We start from the raw sequence: 24,282 nt of genomic DNA, 5'->3' as shown, positions 1-24,282 counted from the left end.
CCTCTCCAATACACTCCGTTCCTGAGAGCCATATCGTTTAGAACCCTGATGCTACCATCCACATCTTTCCAGCACCCAGTCTCAGATGAATATACTTTGAGTACATAATGATCAGGTGATACCGATGTGTGTACAGAAACTATCTTGTACCCATAGCTTGAGCTGCGTGGATTAAAAGCCAGAGAGGCTGATAAAAAGGAGTACTGAATGTTTGGAATCGTTCTCAATTGGCTAGTTATGGGATTGCAAACATGGAGATTCAGAACCTGGGAATTACTCGGACTGATGCTGTAGTAGAGCAGTAGCCCGTTGCAAGACTGCAAGATTGATACAACCAGGCCAGCTAATGCAGGGATTTCAAATGTTGAGCTTGATGTCTCAGAAAATGATGGGAGACTAATATCTGAATCAGTAACAGGAAGGAACCGGTAAGCATAAGGCGATGGAACACATCTCCTGCGTAGGAAAATGCCAGAGACGGGCATAGAATCCTTCGAATTGTGAAGCATGGAGAGAGAAGTATGGGGCTGATATGAGGAAGTTCCAGTGTTTTGAGACAGATTTGAACTTCATCAGGGACTTTGCAGGCAGTCGGACGAGGATTTCTGTTAAGAGATGCTCACACCTAGCAATTGCTTCAGCCCATGATGAAACTAAGCCCGGGTGTTCCGAGCAAGTTGTAAAGGCAGGATTGCTCTTGCTAGACATATTCCTCTGCCTCACTAATGATTCTTGGAGTTGGTATAGTGGAAGATCAGTTGCTTAAGCCACATCATATTTGGTAAAAATGTCGACATTATGATCACTCTAGCAAAATACAACTTCTCCATACATCACTTTCAGAATTCTTATGCCTTAATAAACAAGATAATATAAAAGAATAAGATAACACATACAATTTCAAGAAGCAAAAAAAAAAGTGTTCTATGTGAAGTGATTCATCACCAATGCAAATCATCTACTTCCACAAATGAAATAGAACCATTACAATATAAAAATAAATACAAAAAATATAGATTGGTTCATAACTTCACGCCAATCTTTTATCAATTATGTTATGAGCCATGTCCAGCTTCGAGCTGCACCTCAGGCCATCAGGGTAGATGTCTACTCACACAGCGCGTTTATAAAAAAGGATGTTAGCACGAAACAGAGCAAAGATCTTGTAATGCTTTTCAAGAAAAGCTATAAGAACAAGAGTTACTAGTGCAATTCACACCTGAAATAGTCAGCAATATCTCTGCCAAGAGAAGGCTCGTTTTGGCAAAACTTTCACAGGAACTTCTTTCTAATCTCAAATTGAAAGATGTCAATAAAGAATGTAGTCCAGCAATTGACATGAAATTAATGGCTCAACAGTCACAGCATAGCCATTGGCATCGGAGCCACACAAACTTGCAATGTCAAAGGCTATACGTGCGGTTGCTGTAAGCAAATCGGAAGGAACAGATGAGCACAGCTTCATGCATACCAGCCCAGCTAGAAAATCCATTCACAAAAGCATACAGCATATGTCCTGTCCAAAATGAACTGATCACACAAGTCCACATTGAGAGGGTTGTTGTTCTATCCAGAGACAGAAACAAATACACACTTTGTTTCAGTAATGATCACTCATTGCTGAAACAAGCCAAACTCAAAATCAATACCATAATATCATTGGAGTAACAATTATTCAATTAAACATTTCTCGAATTCAATGTACAGAGAAACAAAGGCTCAATGCTCAAAACATAATGCTGTGAACAAAAACATCAAGTTCCCTAAACAACATGAATCCTAAATTCCTGACATAATATTCATAACCAAAAATCTCAACTAGCAATGGAAAGAGGGAAAAGGCCAGGAGTATACAAAGCGAGGCGGTCATTAGTTCGATGTTTAGGCCGGTAAACCTGCTTAATACTCCGGTTCTTCAAATTATAACTATAAAGCCTGCTTCTTGTTTCATTACACAACACCATATCTCCCCCATTTTCACCCTCATAATCACAAAATGGATACACCACATCTCTAGCCATCCCAGATATAAAAATGTTAAACTTTCTATTCCAAATAAATTCACCTTCAATTTGATTCAACGCCCAAATTTGCATTCTTGAAGCAATTGAAAAATTATCAACAGCACATAAACACCCTTTAAATTCAACCAAATATAACAAATCATATAATATAACCTCATTTAGATTTCCTTGAGGTGGTTGAATTACCCTAAATTCTTCCTCTTTAACATCCAAACACACCACAAAACCCGGTCCATTATCAACGGTCCAGTAAAACTCCCGGTTAACCATTAACCCAAACCGCTTCACCTGAACAGGACAACTCTGTTTGATTTGTCGCCAACAACCGGAACCGGCTAATCCCGGTCCAAACTCAAAAAATTCACACTTTTCACCGGTTAACCCAACAAGAACATACCGATTCTCATCACCCAGAAACCCAAATCCATCATTTGAGGTGATGGAATTACCATTTTGCCCCGGAGGAAGACGAAGGAATTCCTGAGTACTAGGGTTACAAAGGTAAAAATACCGATCAGAAACAAAGCAAACAATTGGACCCTTTGATGGAAAGAATTGGAGAGAGAAATCAACATAAGGGGTAAACCCGTTTTTGATGGAATGGGTATTCGGGTCACGGTCAACCCGGAAGAGTTCTTCAAAGGGTCGGATTGAGAGATGAACTGGGCGATCGGGAACTTTGACCGATTCATCCGGGAGGTGGCGGAGGAAGAGGATGAGATTCGGCGGCGGTGGCGGCGGGATTGAGTGGTGGAATTGGTGGCGGAGATCGGAGAGAAGAGGGTCCGAAGAAATGAGGGAATTCCAGAGTTTGCAAACGGATCGGAATTTGTAGAGGGATTTTACGGGAAGACGAGCCCAGATTTGGGTGAGTGAGTCTGGAGGTAAGCGGCCATTGATGGGTTTTCTCCAATTAGGGTTTATGATTAACTGGGTGAGAGAGTCTGGATCTTCGTCCGCCATTGTTGTGGCTTTGGGAGCTTGTGATTGAGTTTTGTTTTCTAGGGTTTTGTTGATGAAGAAAAGGGGTTAATGAAAGTACAGTGGTGGAATACAAGGGTAATTTAGCCTAATCTATACTAATATATTAAAAGGCGTTACTAAGAGACGCATAAGGGGATTCGAACACCCAACCTTTGTAGCCCGAAACTCTCACATGTTTTAACTCAAATTAGCTTTACTGAGTAGAAAATTGACTCCTAAAATTCGAATTTGGGTTTGTTCTCTTACGTTGAAATTCAGTTCTATTCAGTTCAGCTCAGCTCAATTCAATTCAGTTCAGCTCCTTATTCCCTCTCTTATAAAATATTCAATTTAGTTCAGTTCATCTGAGTTCAGTCAATGTAAACAGCCCCTTAATCGAAGTCAAACTTTTAACCTTTTAGAGAATGACTGAATCAGGGATAAGTGTATTTTGTTCACTTGATTTTTAATGATATGAATTTAATTAAAATAAAAAATTATGAGCTAATCTAATTTGAATTTTTTTTGAGGGGAACGATAGAGCAAATTTTATTCAAATCAAGTGACATCCATTCCCGCCAAAGTAGTAATACTTTGAGGGAAGGATTCCAACCGTACATATTTCATGTGTACATTAGTATCCCACCTAGCAACTAAGTGAGCTACGGTGTTACAAGATCGCTTCACATGAGAAAACATACAAAAATCAAACCATGTTCTATCTATGCTAATGTCATCAAAAATAACAAAGATCGGAGATAGACCTTTATCCATTGAATTCACCTGCTTAATGACATTAACCGCATCCGATTCGACCCACACCTTCCTATACCCCATGCGCATTACCACCTTCAAGCCATATCTCACTGCCAAAGCTTCCGCAATCTCCGGTTTTGGGCAAATCACCTTCTTTGTTGCTGTCAGGATGATGTTGCCCTCATGGTCACGGATTACCACGCCCAACCCAGCCATTCCATTCGGGGGAACATAAGCATCAATGTTAATCTTTAAGCACCCATTACTCGATGGCTGCCAGTTCGAAAATCTGCTCACCATGCCATTAATCACGGCCTGCTGGAAGACTTTGCGTGCATAAGCATTGTACTCCTCTGCTAGCTTACAGAAACCAGCAGCAACCATCACGAAGTTTGGTCTTTCGTTGTCAAAAATTAACACATTCCTACACCTCCAAGCAGCCCACATGAGAGCAGCCATAGTGCACACCGTTGCAGCATCAAACTTACGAACCATCCACTCCCAAAGCACCCCAAAAGAATCCAACGGAGCATCAAAGAGGTTCAATTTCAGATCACTATGTTCCCAAATAACCAGAGTTGCCTCACAATGTAGTAAAGCATGTAAAATAGTCTCCTCCTCCGCATCACATATTTGGCAATTGCTATCCCCCACAATGTGTCGCTGCATGAGCCTTGCCTTCACAGCCATATTTCCCTTAATTGCATTCCATATAAAATGTTGCAATTTTGGGGGACCCTTCATTTTCCAAACTGACTGCCAGATACCTTCATCCACCATGTCATTTGTAGCATTATCATTCCCCATTTTCGCTAACCAATAGCCCGATCGGACCGTATAAATACCATCCTTCGACCAGCCCCAATATTGCACATCAGAGCAGCTTCTCTCAGGCAACGGTACAGCCAATATCTGAGCAGTCAGATCACTACCCACCAGGCTTGTAATTTGCACAGCATCCCATTCATACCCATTCTCACTCAGCAAGTCACGCACCTTCAAATTAGCATCACCACCACTCAGCATAGGAATAAAGGTCGGCTTCCCCTCAACCACAAGCCAAGGATCAGACCATACATTAATGTTTGATCCATTCCCTACACGCCAAACCAAACCATCCCGCAACAGTCCTTTTGCACCCCACAAGCTCCTCCACGTATAACTCGGGTTAAAACCACGCCTTGCCTCAATCACCGAAGAGTTCTTGAAATATTTTGCCTTGAAAATTTTGTGCAGCAGCGTTGACTCATTAGTATGTAGTCTCCAAAGTTGCTTTGCAAGCAAAGCTTGATTAAAGCACTTAAGATCTCTAAAATTCATCCCTCCCTTTTTCTTTGGATCACAAAGTTTTTCCCAATTTTGCCAATGTAGCCTTTTCACATCTTCCCTCGACCCCCACCAAAATCTGCAGAGTAATTTATGAATTTCATCAATGAGCCCCTTCGGAATTTTAAACACACTCATCATATACGTGGGAATAGCTTGAGCGACGGCTTTAATGAGCACCTCCTTCCCCGGCCTAGACATCAATCTCTCCTTCCAACCATTCACCTTCTTCCATATTCTCTCCTTCAAACATGCAAAAATAGCTGTTTTAGACTTACCAATTATCGTAGGTAAACCCAAATATTTTTCATGCCTTTCTACCTCTCTAACACCAAGAGTCTCAATTATAGCATTCCTCCTTTCCACCGAAACACATTTGCTGAAAGCAACCTCCGTCTTATCAAGATTTATTTTCTGACCAGATGCTCTCTCATAGATACTGATAATATCAGCAATTTTAGAGCATTCCTGCAGAGTAGCTTTTGCAAACAAAATACTATCATCGGCGAAAAATAAGTGTGACACACTTGGTGCAGCCCGGCAGATTTTTGCACCACTAATTTTCTTCTCATGAGCCACTTTCGAGATAAGAGTAGAAAAAGCATCGGCACACAGTAAGAATAAATATGGAGAGATAGGATCCCCTTGACGAAGACCACGAGAAGGCACTACATTACCAGATATATCCCCATTCACCTTAAAAGAGAAAGATACGCTAGAAATGCATTGCATTACTCTAGCAATCCATCCGGAACTGAAGCCCATTTTGCCCATAACCTGCTCTAAAAATTGCCACTCCACCCTATCATAGGCCTTACTCATGTCGAGTTTCAAAGCCACCGTTCCATGTCTACCTTCACCCCTTCTCTTCATATGATGAAAAATTTCAAATGCAATTAAAGCATTATCCGTTATCAACCTCCCCGGAACAAAAGCACTTTGATTGACGGAAATAATATCATTAAGAAAAGGCTTTAATTTATTAGCCAACGTCTTTGATATTATTTTATAAACCACATTACAACAACTAATTGGTCTAAATTCCGTCATATTTTTTGGTTCATTACATTTCGGAATAAGCACAATACAAGTTTTATTTATTTCCGAAATATCCAGCAAACCATTCCACCAATTTTTAACCATAGCAATAATATCAGAGCCAACAATATGCCAAAATTTCTGAAAAAATAGAGCATGCATACCATCGGTTCCGGGTGCTTTGTTCGGGTGCATTTGAAATAGAGCATTTTTAATTTCCTCCCCACTTGGCTATTTTTTCCTAAATTTATCTTAACAAATAAAATTTGATTATTTTTTAAAATAAGTAAAAATAAAATAAATAGAATAGGATCATAATATTCATAATTGAGATTTACATAGATCTTCTCTAGGCAAATCTATATTATTCGTATATGTCACATAATTCTACCGGTTTAGCATATATCATTAATCAAATCCTATCATGTTAAACATTTGTTCATGTTGTATAAAGAATGATAAGAGTGATTATAACTTTACAAGACTTACAAGTTACAACTGTTACAAGTTACAACCTTTCAAAATTCAAACTAAGTTGAATTGTTGACATAACACTTCAAGCACCCACAACAAGACTACGTTAGAAATATTGGAAGTATTGGATGGTTCGTGCGAATCGTGCCTCTTTTCTTATGTTCCATCTTTATTCAACTTTCATTTTTTCTTTATAAAATCTAGAAGCTGAACAAGTGGGTTTGTAACTATGAGGAAATCAGGACCATTATTTTGGTCAATATCGTTTAGTCGTTTACCAAAGAAACATATTGATATACTCTATGTCACTTTGTCATAGTCCTATGTCCTTTTGCAATAAAGGTGGTACCGTACTCTTTCAACCAAAGAATTGAATTAGGTAAACAGCTCAACTCCTGCGAGTCCCCCTTCAACCGACGCTTTCATTTGCATCGCAGCAACATTACAACTACAATCATACCATTTACAGTTGGCTGTTGGCTCCATAAATCACACAAACTAGGCCGTTGCACGGGTTCACTACTCCCGCTCACGGTTTTCCCCTGTAGGTTGTAGGAGTTAGGAGTTCCTTTCTTTTCATCTTTCAGGAATTGAGACATTCTGCTTGAACAAATTTACTTTCCGCTATGCTTAGTACATTAGAATTGATCAACATGTAATGTAAGTTATGACATAAGTTTTTACATTGCTCAACAAGGATACAAGATGAAATGAGGAAAAATTTTATTACTCTAAGACTCGATGAATATAGTGTTGTTCACACGTATTATACGTTCAAGAAATAAAATTAATAGTACAAATCAGAGGTGCAATACTACAAGACAATGCCCCTCCCGGAATAAACTTTACCAAATCATAAATCATTCTGCTCCATTACTCTCTTGTTTCCATCCGACTCTTATCCATGGAGAAGTGAACATATAATCACAAACAAGTGATACAATGAACATCGGGATCACAAAAAAAAAAATTAAAAAACAAACAAAAGGAAAAGAAAAAGGTCAGCTACACATATATGGGCACAAAAATCAGATGGGGTTGTAGTAATAGCCATTGGGTGGCGGCATTCCATATTGACCATACGGCATCATTGGATTAACAGCGGGCATCATTGAGTTTGATCCAGGAGTATAATAGGCAGGTCCTCCTATTTTAGCCAAAGTAGCTTGACCGTGCATACCACTGTTGGCATATTGTTGCCACACAACCTGCTCTTGCACAAGCAAGTGCTGTTTCTTCTCCATATCAGCCATTTGTACATATGCAGGGGGTGCAACACTCAAAGAAGCAGCAAACGGGTCTCCACCAACCGTTTGAACTGAATCATCTGGAGCAGGGAGAGCCAAAACTGGTGTTGCGGATTTTCCAGGCGCTGCAACACTACTAGCACTTCCACTCATTTGGGTAGCTGTCACATGTTGCCTCACAACTCCTGAATCATACATACCATTCAAAAGTAGGGGATCTAATCCACCGCCCATAGCTGCTTTTTGGTGAGTGAGATGGCTGGCTGTTTCCACCAAAGCCAGCTCCCAATCTGCCTTCCCTGGTTCAGCAGCTGGAGTTTGCCACGCAGAGGTTATCCCCTCTTTATTATCGAATGCTTGCCATGATCCATTCCCATTTTCAGCGGCTCCGGCAAACAAAGCTAATGCAAACTTATTACCCTGAGAATCTGCACTTTCTCCCTCTTCTCTTAGATCAACCAAGTCCCCAGTCACCTGCGGCTTTGGTTCAGGTTCTGGTGCTGGTGGAGGTGGTGGAGCGGGCTCCTCTGGTGCAGGTAATGCTTTAATTTCATTCATATCAGGCACTGGTTCCTCCTCTTTGGGTTCTGGTTCAGGCTCTGGTTTTCTCTCGGGACTCTTTGGCCTCTTAGTTCTGTCCCTCACAAACTCCTCTAAGGTTTCAAGGAGTTTATCAGTGATTTTTTGCACTTCTGGAACTCTGACGACCTTGCAACACCAGTGTCCTTGCACCAGTTGTAAAAAGCCACAAGCTCATCAATCTGCTTTGCAGCACTAGCATAAGCTTCAAAAGCCTTCACACAATCTGCATTCTCCATATTGAAGAATTTGTCAAGCAAAACAGCGAGAACCTCACAGATATCAGCATACAGCTTGAAGCTTTCCCTCACAACAGGGTATAAGGCAACGAGTATCATCCTGCTATTCTTTGCCATTCCAGTAGGCCGACATGCTAAGAAACGATCCAAAAGCCTCTGCAAGTGACTCATTTTTGCAAAAATCCTCTCAGGCTTCCATTCCCTCAATGGAGTGACAGCCTTGTCTTCCTCTCGGCCATTTGCTTCACCAACATCCCCAAATGACCTAGTCCTCCTCATCCTAGGTTCATCTTTGAATTCTCCATAATCATAATCATATCGACTCGGTGGGGACCTGAATTTATCATCCCTTGGCTCATACCTAACAATCTCACCACCATGACCACTACCCCCACCATTGATCTCCTTACCACCTTGCTTCCTCTCAAACAACACCAATTCCAACCTCTGATCCAAATACAAAGCAAAAGTCCTCACAAAAGCCGAATGATCCCACGAATTCGAGTGAGCCTCATCCCTAAAATCCGACATATTCAACAACCTAGTCCCCCTTCGAGTCGCATACAAGATCTCCTGTTGGAAAACAGGATCTCCATCATTCATCAGCCTATGAACCAACATTAACGCCTTCAATGCCACAACCCAATCCTTGGTCTTCCCTAGCCTCCTCGAGATAGATGTTATACAGGCATTCACATACATTCGATTATAAGAAGTAAAAGTCAATATCCTCCTAACATACTTCTCATCAGCCGGATCATTTTCGTGACTCGTCGCCTTAACAATGGCAACCTCGAGCTCAGGCGCCATATCACTGGACACCTTCGCCAGACCAATACTCGTTTGGTCCTTCAGCTGCCCTACTGCCTTCCTAAGAGCCATTTCTATCTCTCCTCAGCCAAATGACCCTTTTCTTCAGATCAAATTATAATAACCTAACAACAACCAAATCATTGAATTTTCCAAATAAATGAACTCATAACACAAAATTAATCACCCCCATTTCATTAATCATAATTACACAACAAAATTTAAAAACTTTACCCCTCTAATTATATACAATTAACTTGTCACACATAACATAATCACCAAATTCATCAAGAGTAAGATTAATCACATTAAATGTCATTATATTAGATTCAATCAACTTATACAAAAAAACACAATAAATTCCAATTAGTTTCTTCGAATCTAATTAATCATCAATTCATATTAAATGAAGTAAAAACTAAATTAAAAAAACAGAGAAAAATCCAACCCAAAAAAAAACAAAAATGAAAAATTGAAAACATACCGACGAAATAATCACCGATCTGAAGAAACGACGTCGGATCCGTTGACTAACAGAGACAAAAATGGACTCTTGGAATAACCTTGAACCGGATCCAAACTTGATCCTCTGGATCACCCTATATTTTCTCTTCCCCTTTTTTCTCACAAAACCCGATTTAATTCAGCTGCGATAAATGAGGGGAAAACCTAAATTTATTCAATTCTCCATGATTTTTAATTTTAATTAATGGGTTCTGTTTATTTTTAAACGAGAAAATCTGGTTTACTTTAGTTTGGATTTTCTGAGTTCTGAAAGCTCAGAGAAATGAGGAGAGAGAAAGTAGAGAGAGAAAAAAAAGAAAGATTATTACAGAAAAAGGAGAGAGATAGAAGACGGTGTATGTTAAGTTAAGATGATGAGATGGAAAATTGGTGGGGAGGTTGAATAATAGCCGTTGATTTATAATTGAGATCTATAATTAAACTGTGTCGGAGAGAGTTGGAGTGTGTCTGTCTTTTACGCGCTTTTTTTTTTTTTTTTTTTTTTTTTTAGGTTTTCTTTTTCTAGAGTTTCGCCTGCTTTTTTGGATTACAATATGAAATTAAAGGTTATTTTGAAAAAAATAATAAATAAAGGTTACTCGTATTGATTAAGGTTTGAAATTCTATTAGAAGTTTATTAATAAATTTGGACTTGTTTATTGGGTGTTTAGCTTCCTCATAGTTAATATTTTAGGGTTTTTTTTTTCTTTTTTAACGGAGTTAGTTTAGTTGATTGACGTCTTTAAATTTGAGTGAAATGATATGGAGTACTTAAGATCTAATTTCGTTATAATAATACCGAGATCTAGTATTCTAAAGTTTGTTATATACCTCATGTTCCTTATTAGTCGCCTTTTTTTTTTTTTTTTTTTTTTTGAGGGAAATGTTCCTTATAAGTCGCCTCATTTGGTTACTTTTATAGCTTTTTCATTGTATGCTATCAATTATATTTTTAATTTTATGTTATTTATATTATAAAAAGCTAATACTCCATATAATAAAACTACATATGAGACATATGAATTAAATATATGAGTTTGCATGGGTTTATTGCTTAGTTAGTATATTTCAAAGTTAATAACATAAATCATGGTTAAGATTTTACTATATTAAGATGATACTTCGTACATTCAAACAAAACAGACTATCTATTGACTGTTAAGAACCGTTTCTAGAAAAAAAAAAAATCTTACATACTACGTATCTATTAAGGATTAAGCAATTATTCCTCTAAAAAAACCTAAGCAATTATTAAAGTGAACTCTGTTTTAAATTAGCATTTGACAACCAATTACTCCTCAAATTCTTCATGGTAAGGTCGATTGCTAGTGCATAGTTCTAGGTGGAGTAAGGTGGGCATGGGTCGCGCGGGCGACACAGGCTCGGCACGGCCCACTTGTGGGCCGTTCCGTGAACACAAGTTTTGAAAATTGGCACGGACGCAGACGATATGGTCGTCAACCCGTGGGTTAGCACGCCAGCACGACACAAATTATCTATATAAACTTAAACATTAATAATTTATACAAACTTAATTTTAAAGTAGTTAATATATATATATGACACGGCCCGCCAGGCATGTGGGTCGTGTTGTGCCGTGGGCTGGGGTGTGCCAAAAATTGGCACGACCCGCGGTAGCCCGACACGGCGTGATGTCCATGTTTACTGTTGGACATTGATCGAAAAAAGGAATAAACATGCTTTGTGTTGTTAAAAATACACATTATTGAACTAGATATTAAACTAACAAATTTACAAATTGATAAAAAAAAAAAAAGAAAAAAAAGAAAAAAGAAAGAAAGAAAATTGCCAAATGGACAAAAATCACAAGTTCATTACAACATAAAAGAAACCAGTAAATGAGTGGAAGATAATATATTTCCTCCGTTTTTCTTTTATTGTACCATAAGGACGTTTATACTATTCACTTAATCTTCTTTGACCATCATTTGTGATTTATCCATTAGGAAAAACATAGTCATGTGGGATTTAATTAGATACGTCTCGAAATTTACTTTTCAAATATCAGATTTTTATAATTTTTACAAAAGTAAAATTAATAGTTAAAGTAATGCATTGGAAAGTGTGAAATCCCTCATAATGCAATAAAAAAAATGAACGGAGAAAGTATATGAATTCAAAAGGTAGTGAGTCCAAAAAGTATATATTTTTATGAGCGACCAAACAATCCAAAATTAAAGTGAATAATAGGTGGAAGATAATATGATTTGAGATATTCGTCTAATTATTAATGTGATATCTGCATAGATGGTAATTACTAATTAATATGATTTGAGAAAAATTAGGTATTTTTAACATACACTAACTTCTCTATAGAAAAGGCATGAAATCACCACGATTCTGATTAGATGTAGAATATATTGAGTGTGATAGATGGTAGAAAAACCATATCTTTAATTAATTTCATAGATTGGAGTTATTATATGGTTTCAAAAAAAACATTCTAATTATTGAAGTGATATATACACATGGAATTTGAATTCTTGACTACGCAAGTAGGGAGTACTTTGTAAAGAAAGATTGGCAAGGGAATCCTACTGTGAATAAAAAATTAAAAATAGAATTATTATAATAAATTAAATCAGAACTAATTGACAGAAAAAGATCGCGTGGCCTAATGGATAAGGCGCTCGCCTCCGGAGCGGGAGATTGTGGGTTCGAGTCCCACCGTGATCGTTTTTAAAGTTCAATCTTTTCACCAATTACCTCTTTTATTTTTATTTTTTAATTCAGAAATAACTGTTTAGAGTGACCTATATTATAAAGTAATTGCACACTTCTTGTATCTTATTGTAGGGGTGAGCATGGGACGGGTACCCGTACCGTTAGTAGTAACAGTTCGGGTACCCAATAACCAAAATCACTAAAAGTGATACCCATACTCGAAATCGATAAGTTCGGGTACCCGGACTTCGGGTACCCGGAATTTTGGATCGGTTATCGGGTACCTAATAAAATATCCAATAATGATAATTAAACTTAATTATGTAGTTATTATGATATAATTTACAACAATACCATATGATCTTGACCAAATTATTAATAACACTACTAATCATTGATATTATAAAGTGATTATGAAGTAAAGTAAAAGTTTAGATTTATATTAATAGAGTTAAATAGGGAAAAAAAACAAAAAAAAATGTTTATCGGATTGGGTAACCATTAATTTTAAAATGATACCCATAATCATACCCGATAACAAATTATCGGAACGGATACCCGCACCGTTAAGGTTATCGGATCGGGTACCCTAATTTTCGGAACGGTTACGGATCGGTTTTTCGGATTTTCGTTTTTTTCGGGTAGTTTTGCTCAACCCTATCTCATTGTATACATTTGAGTATTTGACTATTGCTCCATAATACCACCTCCCACGGTGATCATTTTTTAAAGTTCAATCTTTTCATTAATTAACTCTTTTTTTTTTTTAATTTTTTTAAAAAAAACAAGTTCCTCTTTTCTAAACTTATAATTACGGGTGATTGTTAAGAGTCACCTTTAATTAAACTAAGGGGACGTTTGGTTCGGAAAATAAAAACGCGATGGAAAGGAAAAAGTTTAAATCGTTACTCATCGCAATTTAATTTTTAATACTCAATATTGTTTTTGCATTTCATTAACGGAAAATGTGCAATAACCCCGAGCATTATCCGATCTCGCTTAAATTATAAATAGTACATTAGTTAATACAGAGTAACATAACAACACAAATAATTTCACGTTATTACAATTAAGCTCAATTAATGGAGGGTGCATCAACCCCGACAATTCCACCGTGATTATGTTTGTCCCTTATAAAAGATGTGACATCTATTAACATGAGATGTGGGTACCCGTACACTCCTAACTTAAAATACATCCATTTTTTCAATCTTTTCCAAGTGCCCATTTCTTCCTCCCTTAAATTAAGCAAACAAATCCTCATTTTTCCTTCCTACTTCATCTCTCCAAATCTAACTCCTTTCACTCTCAAACACACACTTGAAAAAGATGGCTAAAAACCATCTTCTTCTTTCTTTCTCCTTTTTCTCAGTACTAATTATTGCTCAAATTTCACATATTTTTGCCAAAAACACTTCTAAATCCCCAATTGTGATCCAACCTTATATTATCGATTATCGAAACGGCACCGTTACAAAGTACTACAACGGCCCGGCATCTTTTGTTCCTCCTCCTATTGATTCTCAAGTTCAATCCAAAGATATCGTCATTCCTTCACCTTCGTATCACAATCTTCGGGCTCGGGTTTTTCTTCCGGCCCGACCTGACCCGTCCCGGAAGATCCCTGTTCTTCTTTACTTCCATGGGGGAGCCTTCTGCATTGGCTCCGCCTTCGGTTGGGGTGATAGTCATTACGTGGCAAAGGTCGCGGCTGAGGCCCGGGTAATTGCGATTGCTGTCGATTATCGCTTGTACCCGGACTTCACGGTTCCCGCGCCTTTGGAAGACGCATGGGCTGCCCTCGAGTGGGTCGCAGCCCATGCGTCTCGTGCCGGGCCCGGGCATGACCCGTGGGTGGCCCAGTACGGGCATCTCGGAAGGATCTTCGCGGGAGGGGATAGCTCAGGTGCTACAATAGCTCACAATTTAGCGGTTCGGGTCGGAATGGGCCACGGGCCGCACCTTTCGGGCCTGTTCTTGGCCATGCCTTACTTCCTCGGGTCAAAGCGGGTTCCGCTCGAGCCCAAATGGTTCCCATTTTCGCCGAATTATAAAGTATGGCCTTATGTATGCAATCATTGCAAAGGCGGGGTTAATAACAAGTTCATTAACCCGTTTGGGCGCGGGGCCCCGAGCATTGCCCACCTCGGCTGTAAGAAATTGTTGGTTTACACAGCCGAGGTGGACGAGCTTCGGGGCCGTGCAATATGGTATTACAAACGGGTTAGGACTAGCCGATGGCCGGGTCAAGCCCGATGGATTGAGGCCAAGGGACAATCTCATATTTTCCATATATCGAAACCAGATGATCCAGCAACAACTAAACTGATTCGGGATTTATCAGCATTTGTTAATTCTAATTGAGGTTTTTGTCTTGGTGATCAAATTATGTACGGAAAAACTTTATTATATAAACAGCCATATTGCATTGATAACATCTTGTCGACAAAGTTCGTATAGTATTAATGTATTATAGGTGCGAAACACTTCAAAGAGTTATTGTTGGTTACCTGGTTGGTTTTAGATAACCTCAATGAATTAATGTGTATTTACGTATTGGGAATTTGGAAGAATATAGATTAGAACATTTTGCATACAAAGTAGAGAGCACGAGTATTATTTTATGGCCGTCTAATATAGAAACGGAGGGAGTAACGTGAATGCGTGATAAGTGAGATATCGAGAGTGTTACTTTAACTTGATTAGTTGGTTGAAAGGTTGCTTGTTGTTGACACAATAATGCATAATTAAAGGATGATATTCAAAGGTTTTAGACAGTCTTGTTTTTGGTGTTCAACCTTAATTTCTTTCGTGGCCTTTCCTCTTTGTTTCTTGGTTCTTCTAATTTTCCCCACTTTTCATGTCTTTTTCCTTTTTGTTGTTTGTTTTGAAGTGTTTTGTACTTTTAGACACGAAGCATCTTTTTCAAAAGAGAGTAGAAATGACAAATGATTATATGAGCAACTTATCATAAAATGAGGATCTTTTGGCCTTTGACTTGAGTGGGCTTTTGACCCATGTTGCACAATAACAACTTTGAACTTCATTTAGTAATATTTTAGAATTTGGGCCAAAATGAACTTGGACCTGGATAGTTTGTAACTTTGTATTGGGATTTATGGTCATTTTGTGCACACTATTCAATCCTTTAGATTATTCGACTTAAATATTTATTCCAAAATATTTTGTTACTTGCTACAAAGGAATAAGTCTTATACGTCTTGACATAAAGGTGGTTTTACCAAATTGTCGCTTAGGGTTTATTTTTTTACCAAATTGTCGCTAAGGGTCTTTTTTATTTACCAATCTGGTCAATTGGCCCAAATATGACATAAAGGTGGTTTTGCAAATAAGTGAATCACTCATCATTAGTTAATAACTTTATAACTCTTGACATAAGGGTGAAGAAGGGGGTTTGAAATAGCTAAAATGTATAAATTATCCGATTAACTTTTAATTTTGACAATTCTTATAAGAAATGTACAAGAATCTAAAGTTATATAACTATATAAGTGAAAGCTATAATATTCATAATTACCCTATAAAAGTATAGGTTTTTTTTAAAAATTATTTTTTTATTTTTTTTATTTTGAAAGTATAAAAGTAAAATAGTTTGAGTACAAATCGAGCAGCCGAAAAAATAAATGTAAATAGTTATCGAATAACTATTGTCAACATTGATAGTTACTTCCAAGTGCTCATATCTTCCAATTCCCATTTCTAAGAAACAGTATAGTGCCCAATTCTTCCTACCTTATCTCCAACATATAAAAATCTTTCTCCACTCACAAATACACTCAAAACACTCCTACACAACAATGGCCTTACTCACACAAAACCATCATCTCTTCACTCTCTTCTTCCTCTTAGTAAAACTACTGCTTTCTACGTCTGAGTATAGTCAATCTCCAATCATACTTCAGCCTTACATTATTGATTATCGCAACGATACCGTTTTGAGATACAATACTACCTCCCCACCCTCCATTGTCCCCCCTCCTAATGACTCTCATGTGCAATCCAAAGACATCACCTTCCCCTCTTCTTCCAACCAAGATCTCGGGGCTCGGGTTTTTCTTCCAGCCCATCCTGACCCGGCCCGAAAACTCCCTATTCTTATATACTTCCATGGGGGAGCCTTCTGCATTGGCTCCCCATTCTTCATTGGTGATAGTGTTTTCGTGGCTAGGGTCGCAGCTGAGGCCCGGGTTCTTGCGATAGCAATAGACTATCGCTTGTACCCGGAGTTTAAGGTACCTGCCCCTTTTGACGATGCATGGGCTGCCTTCATGTGGGTGGCAGCCCATGCGTCGTCTAGTATTGGGCCTAGTCATGAACCGTGGCTATCCCAGTACGGAAATTTTCAAAATATCTATGTTGGAGGGGACAGTGCGGGGGGCACTATAGCTCATAATTTAGCACTCCGGGCCGGGCTTAGCCTTGGCCCACGCTTTACCGGTCTATTCCTAGCCATGCCTTATTTTCTCGGGTCAAAGCGGGTTCCACTTGAGCCCGATAGCATCGCGTCCTCTACCAATTATATAGTATGGTCTTATGTTTGTGACAATTGTACCCACGGAGTTGATAACGCGTTCATTAACCCATTTGGGCCCGGGGCCCGAGCATTTCCCATCTCGGGTGTAAGAAGTTGTTGGTGTACACAGGCGAGGTGGATGAGCTTCGGGGCCGTGGGATATTGTACTACAAACGGGTCAAGGCAAGTAAATGGGCGGGTCAGGCCCGATGGATCGAGGCCAAGGGAGAAACCCATGTATTCCATATACTGAAACCTGAAGATCCAGCAACAACTACATTGATTCAGGATTTGTCAGCCTTTATCAACACTGATTGAAGCTTTTGTCGTTGGGATCCGAATCATCATATTGTATAGTACTTTTTTTACTTTGCATTTTTGTCATGAGATTACCTCATTAACAAATTTCATTAATTAAGGGATCGTAATCTCTACCTAAGTCATGAATCATGATACACTTCAATAATAAAAAGGTTCTGTAATTGCATTGGCCTGAATGTGTGTTAATTATAACAAATACATTACACATTTACACTATAATGTCTACTTATATTAGATGTTACACGCAAGGTCAATGAGCTTACTAAGAGTAATATGTGAAAGCTCAAATTTTCTTTTTGGGATTTAGTGAAAGCTCGAATTTTACTTAGACCCTGTTCTCATCAGATTAATTTCACTTCAGTTCAGTTCAGTTTAACTTTCCTTCTCTCATAAAATATTCATTTTAATTCAGTTCAGCTCTAATAAGTTCAGTCTAACTCATTTCAGTCAATGAGAACATGCCCTTATTATATTTGAAGTATGAATACTTACTTGATCATACTTCATGTGTTAAAATGAACCGTGAGTATCACTTAGTATTAAGAAAGGTTGCTTTTTTTTTTTTTTTTTTGGCACAAAGCATGCATAAAGCATAATTATAGCTTTAAGGATTAAGCAGTCTTGTTTAGGTCTTCTACCTTTATTCTTACAAATTTCAATTGTAGTGGAATTTTCTTTTTGTTTTTTTGGCACTTCTTTTCTTCCTTCACTTTTTAAGTTGGTGCTCAACATACTATTCTTTCTTCTAGAAAGCTTTACCTTTTTTTTTATTCTATGGGGTTGCAATATATTTCTCATGTACTCATATTGTTTTGCTATCATCTAGTATCAATGCAACTATAGAATTACCTTCACAATTTTGGTGCAACAATTTACGACATATATAATTATAATACACACCTTATAAAACATCTTTCTAGCTAGGTATATTTTTATCCCATACATTTTATCTTAATTCCTTTTTAATTCAAGGCATGGCTAAGCATTATCACATGTATAGCTTTCTATTTTAGCATATTGTATGATTGTAATCAATAAATTAGGCCAGCTCGATTTATTTCCTTCTTATCTTGATTTCCTTGCAAATTTTGAGTTTTAAAAAAATGAGTATCGTACTATCAGTGTATCAAATTTGAAATAATCGTAAAATTAACAAAGGTTTGATCCAAGCCCAAATTTAATTCACTTGCATTATATACTCGCAATAAACCTAAACATCCCCAAAATAACTTAACTTGATCAACTTATTTGACATATGTCGAAATAAAACTAATCCAAACTATATTTTTTTTAAGGTAAGAAAAAGAAAAGAATTAGGACCCCCTCCTCACGAGGGGTGATCCTAAAGCATCTGATGTGAGAATAGGGTATAAAGCTGAAGAGGTACAGAATGGAATATCCAATTTGTCGGTGATAATATGCCCAACATTTGCTATCCAATCTGCTGCTCTATTTGCTTCTCTGTAGACATGCCGGAGTTCCCAATGGGGGAATCTGTGAAGCAAGATCTTGATATCTTCTATAATGTGATCAATTTGCCATGGGGTCGACCAAATACCGTTTACTGCGTTGACAACTAGGAGGTTGTCCCCTTCAATGTGAAGATTTTGTATTCCTTGCTGGAGGGCGAGAATGATTCCCTTGTGGAGGCCAAAAGCTTCAGCGACGAAGACGTTGGTGGTTCCAAGGTTGAAATCTTGTGCTGCAATGGGTGTACCTTCACTATCTCTGATGATGACTCCTGCTGCTGCTGAGTTGTTTTTTACCGAACCGTCGAAGTTGAGTTTGAAAGAATTGAGAGGAGGTGCCTCCCATGCAACCAACTGAGTGTTTGGGTGGTTTGAGTGAGGTAGATGATAGGTTTGAGATCTCTGCATTGGAGACCCCGAGCTTAAAGAGGTATCTATGAGAATACGATAATTCCACTCTTCAAATGCAAGTTGCGCTCGGTGGAAGGTTCTAGAGATGCTAAAAATCTCATTCTTGAAAATAATAGAGTTTCGTTCCTTCCAGATACTCCATAAAAGGAAAATAAATCTTCGGAGGGCGGAGGTGTTTTTCCGAAGCGTAGATAATGTCGTTATCAAGTCTGTGGGTGGGAGTGTACCAGGAAACCAGTTTTGAGTTAAAGTGTTGTTCCAAATTTCTTTGGCCTTATCACAAGTAAGAAATAAGTGGTCGTGAGATTCCGGATAGGCGGAACAAAAGGTGCAATGATTGAAAGGAATAATATTTCTTTTATAAAGGATGTCTCTAACTCCAAGACCATTATGCATTATTTGCCATAAGAAAATTTGGAGTTTAGGTGGGATGTCCAATTTCCATATCCAACGATGGGGCCATTTTACAGAATTTGGCTCTAAATCATGTGCTATCCATGTAGCCGACTTCACTGAAAAATTTCCCGAAGGCGTAGGGCCCCATACTGGTGTGTCAGACAATTGAGAGTTAGGTAAGGGAATGCCGATGGTTAGCTGTACAATATAATTCGGTAATAAAGAACAAAGCTTTTGTTTATTCCAAGTTCGGTCGAGGAGAATAAATTCTGCAACCTTTAAGTTAATGTTGACTTGGTGGCCTTGTAACTCTAAGGCTTTTAGGAGACTCTTGTTCATCACCCAGTTGTCTAGCCAGAAATAAATGTCATTGACATTGCCAATTTTCCAACGAATGCCTTTGCGCAGAATTTCCCTCTGTGCAAGAATGGTTTTCCATATATGTGAGCCTTTAGGTTGAATATGATAGTAAAAAAAAGAGGAGCTATGGAGATATTTCTCTTTTATAAGTTTAACCCAAAGATTAGTAGGGTCTGAAAGAATCTTCCAACCTAACTTAGCGAGGAATGCTTGATTTAAGGGAAGGGTTCGCCTTAAACCTAGGCCGCCATGGTTCTTGGGCTTGCAAACTTTATTCCATGCTACTAGAGGGGTACCATTTTTTTCTTTTTGCCGCCTCCAAAAGAAATTTCTATGGAGAGAGTCTAGATTTTTCGCCATATCACTGGGAAGAAGAGAAGAAGAGCAAATGTAGGATGGAAGGGCTTCTAGATTACTTTGGATTAAAGTATGGCGACCTGCTTTAGAGAGGTAATTGGCTTCCCAAGAGTTTATTCGTTGTTTGGTGCATGCTATCAAGCACTCTCTTAAAATCTTTTTTCATAGGGTAATGAGAGCTAAAAAAGACCCCTAAATATCTTCCGAGAGAGGACTTGGGAGTCATGTTGAAATGGGCTGCAAGGGCAGTGCGGCGACTATTTGTAATTTGACGTGAAAGAATGATTGACGATTTATGGAAGTTAATTAGTTGACCAGAGGAGGAGCATAATTCATCTAGTATTCTATTTAAGTTATTACAAGCTGACGTTGTAGCTTTACATAAAACTAAGCTGTCATCTGCAAAAAGGAGGCATTGAATATTAAAAGAGCGAGGAGCAATTTTGAACCCGATCCCTGATTTATTTTTTTGGCTTTCTAGGGATAATTTTCTGATTAGAACTTCCATGCATAAGATAAACAGATACGGAGAGAGGGGGTCCCCTTGTCTTAGCCCTCTTGAAGGCTTGAACCATTCTGTAGTTTCTCCATCGATTTTGAGAGAATATGACATTTTGGTGACACATTCCTGGATCCAATGAATCGATTTCAAAGGAAATCCAAAACATTTAAGGGTTTCCCACAAAAAATCTCATTCAATCCTATCATATGCTTTTTCCATGTCTAGTTTTAGTGCACACCAACCCGTCTTATTTCTTTATTTATGGAAGGTGTTAAGTATTTCTTGTACTATAAGGATGTTGTCATGTATCGAGCGATCGGGGGTAAAAGCATTTTGTAAGGGGCTGACCGACTTTTTTAGAATCGGACATAGACGACTAACCATGATTTTTGATATGGCTTTGTAGATTGTATTTACCAGGCTAATTGGCCGGAAATGATCTGGGGTTTCTAGGATATCTACCTTCGATATTAAGGTAATAATAGTGTGGTTCACAAAGGGAGGAAGCTGCCCATGCGAGAAAAAACTCTGAATCGCTATAGTGATGTCATTCTCAACTATTGGCCAGTAGGCTTGGAAAAATCTAGCCCCAAAGCCATCTGATCCGGGGGATTTATTGGGGTTCATATCAAAAAAGGATCTTTTTATTTCTTCTTTAGAGATTGGGCTTAGGAGGGTGTTGCAATCATCTGATGAAACGATTGGTTCAATGAACGAAAGATCAATTTATCGAATAGTTGGTGAGTTAGAACTGAATCTGTATTTGAAGGATTCTAGGAGAAGATTGTGGATTTCCTCCCTACATCTGTATTTTTTAATCTATAAATTGTATTAAGAGCTATCCTTTTACGTATTTTATTATGAAAGAATCTTGTATTCCTATCACCTTGCGTAAGCTAATTTTTCCTAGAAAGGGCACCCCAATGTCGTTGTCCAAAAAGTAGAAGTTTCTCTCTTTGGCGCAACATTCTATTCATATGACTTACTAAGATCGGGTTAAAAGGTTGTATGTGTAACGCTTTTTCGAGGTCCTTTATTTTTTCTGAATTAAGAATGAGCTTATTATTATTGTTCCCATATCTTTTTTGCGCCCATTGTTTTAATTCGACCTTTGTACGAGACAGTTTTTGTTGAATTCTGTAGAACCTTGATCCTTGAATTGGTGATGGCCACGTTTTTTTTTACGATTGCAAGAGCCTCGGCCTCAAGAGTCCGATGGTTTCGGAATCGAAAGGATCGATGGGGCACAATTTGATCATTATAATGAGAATCATAAATTAGAGGGGCATGATCTGATATTGTAAAGACATCAAATTTTATTTGACTCCGCGGGAAAATTCGAAGGAGATCTACTACAGACTGCTCTATCAAGTTTTTCGTATATAACTCTGTTATTGACACATTGCTTCCATGAAAAAGAATTTTGGGTACTAGGAATGTCTGTTGCATGGGTATTTACTATAAAATTAGGTAGGCGTTGTAATTGGTGTGGAAGAAATGGTCTTCCACCAATTTTATCATTTACACACAACATTTCATTAAAGTCTCCTATAATAATCCAAGGCATAGTAATATTTGAGCTAAATGAATTAAGGTAAGGAAAAATTGCCCGGAATAATCCGACCTTTGGCTCATCCGCTCAAAATAATCCCACCTTTGGATTATTTTTTAATAATCCGACCTTTATATCTAATCCGCTCAAAATAGTCCCGGGTGACTAGTAACCGGTTGAAGAGGTAATTTTTTTTTATTAAGTTTAATATACACGTGTCGTAACTTGATTCGTCCAAAATAATAAAAAAATAACAATAAAAAAAGTAAAAGAATATACAAAAGTAAAAAAGAAATAAAAATAAAAATAAACAACCACCTAAGCCACACCACAACCACCACCATCCCCACCACCACCCAAACCCAGACCCTAGAACTACCACCCTACCCAGATCGGAAATCACCGCTCCACCAGACCCGAATCTCCCGCCGGCTGAAACCGACTGATATCTGAACCCAACCCCAAAACCCTTTCGAAAATCGAAACCCACCACGTTAGATGAATTGAGGTCGCGCGGCCTGAATTGCGTTCGCGTGGTGGGTTTCGATCTTTGAAAGGGTTTTGGGGTTGGGTTGGGATATTAGTCGTTTTCAGGCGGCCTGAATTGAGGTCGGGGAGGTGGGTTTTCGGAGAGAGGTTGAATTGAGTTGGGGGTTTGGTTGGTGGTTTCGTGAGGGAGGGAGGGAGACGGTGGTTTCGTGAGACGTGAGGGAGGTAGGCGGAGTTCAGGGAAGGGGGTTTAGGGGCGCTGCCGGCGCTGATGGTCTGGGTGACCGAAATTTGTAGGCTGATGCTGGCAGAAACGGGGAGGGCGAGGGAGGGGTTGGCAGGGATAGGGAAGGGGGAGGGGAATTGGTGGCCGGAATTGGGAAGGGGAAGGGAGAGGGAGATCGTGGCCGGAAATGGGTAGGTTCCGGTGGTGGGGGCTGCCGGGATCTGGGTTTGGGTTTTTTTTTTTTTTTTTTTTTTCTGTTTTTCTTTTATTTATTTTTTTAATTTTGTAACCAATCGTAGGCGGACACGTGTCTTGTAACTTGTAATAACAAGTTAGATGACCGGTTGGGACCATTTAAAGCGGAAGAGCTATAAAGGTCGGATTATTAAAAAATAATCGATAGGTGGGATTATTTTGGGCGGATGAGGCAAAGGTCGGATTATTCCGGGCAATTTTTCCTTAAGGTAATCCCAAAAATCATTTTTATCAGACTCTTGAGCTGGACCGTAAATGCCACTTATTAACAATTCGCAGTTTAAAGGTTTAAAAATAATATTTAAGTGGGCACACCTTTCTGTCAAGGTAGTTTGATTAATACTGATTTTATCAATATTCCAACAGACCCAAATACCACCCGAATGACCATTTGGTTCAATAACAAAGGTGTGATCAAAATGTAAAGATTTTAATATTCTCTTACTATTAGCAGTATTCGTCATTGTTTCCAAGACAAATATTATGTCTGGCTTATGTTTATTTTTTAAAAATATAGTTCGGCCAAAGCCTCGGGTCTTTTCCCACCTCGTATATTCCAGCATAGAATTTTCATAATGATAATGTATAATCATATAAGAGGGCCTTTGCCGCATTATATTCATCGCGAGTGTCAAGCACTCGATTCCATTAGGGGTTTGCAGCCCCGATTCTATAATATAAACTATTACAAGGATACATTTTCGTGAGAAAAATAATATAAGACACAATAAAAATTTCCAGGAAATTTTTACAGGAAATAAGATC

The 24,282-nt window shown here is 38.4% G+C and overlaps 2 protein-coding genes, 1 non-coding gene and 2 pseudogenes across 3 annotated transcripts; 3 read left to right on the top strand and 2 right to left on the bottom strand.

The window, feature by feature from the left end:
• Positions 1 to 1,309: 1,309 nt before the first annotated feature.
• On the bottom strand, positions 1,310 to 2,987 carry LOC110733720 (F-box protein At5g18160-like). Its single transcript, XM_021913805.1, has 4 exons — positions 1,896 to 2,987; positions 1,686 to 1,739; positions 1,507 to 1,566; positions 1,310 to 1,459 (listed from the first exon to the last, which is right to left on the bottom strand). Exons 1-4 carry the CDS (start codon positions 2,985 to 2,987, stop codon positions 1,310 to 1,312), a joined length of 1,356 nt encoding a protein of 451 aa, XP_021769497.1.
• Positions 2,988 to 7,280: 4,293 nt separating this feature from the next.
• Positions 7,281 to 10,466, bottom strand: LOC110733573 (annotated as a pseudogene).
• Positions 10,467 to 12,584: 2,118 nt separating this feature from the next.
• On the top strand, positions 12,585 to 12,657 carry TRNAR-CCG. The gene has a single exon. It is a non-coding gene; the product is annotated as a tRNA-Arg (tRNA).
• A 1,101-nt stretch (positions 12,658 to 13,758) lies between these two features.
• LOC110733572 (2-hydroxyisoflavanone dehydratase-like) lies at positions 13,759 to 15,201 on the top strand. The gene has a single exon (XM_021913637.1). The coding sequence runs from the start codon at positions 13,975 to 13,977 to the stop codon at positions 15,007 to 15,009; it is 1,035 nt and encodes a 344-aa protein (XP_021769329.1). The 5' UTR covers positions 13,759 to 13,974; the 3' UTR covers positions 15,010 to 15,201.
• Positions 15,202 to 16,005: 804 nt separating this feature from the next.
• LOC110733571 lies at positions 16,006 to 17,913 on the top strand (annotated as a pseudogene).
• Positions 17,914 to 24,282: the final 6,369 nt, after the last annotated feature.

This window comes from Chenopodium quinoa, unplaced genomic scaffold (genome assembly GCF_001683475.1).
Source record: "Chenopodium quinoa cultivar QQ74 unplaced genomic scaffold, ASM168347v1, whole genome shotgun sequence".
In the NCBI taxonomy this organism is placed as follows: Eukaryota; Viridiplantae; Streptophyta; class Magnoliopsida; order Caryophyllales; family Amaranthaceae; genus Chenopodium; species Chenopodium quinoa.
The sequence above is the reverse complement of the archived record's forward strand: the minus strand, read 5'-3'. Positions and strand labels throughout refer to the sequence as shown.

Bases quoted from the DNA above. Each gene is read 5' to 3' on its own strand.
- LOC110733720 (XM_021913805.1), bottom strand. From the start codon at position 2,987: ATGGCGGACGAAGATCCAGACTCTCTCACCCAGTTAATCATAAACCCT. The intron at 1,740-1,895 runs GTTTACCGGCCT...TTTTGTTCACAG, and splicing joins AGAACCGGAGTATTAAGCAG to CATTATGTTTTGAGCATTGA. The intron at 1,460-1,506 runs GTATGCTTTTGT...GTATGCATGAAG, and splicing joins TTTTGGACAGGACATATGCT to CTGTGCTCATCTGTTCCTTC.
- LOC110733572 (XM_021913637.1), top strand. From the start codon at position 13,975: ATGGCTAAAAACCATCTTCTTCTTTCTTTCTCCTTTTTCTCAGTACTA.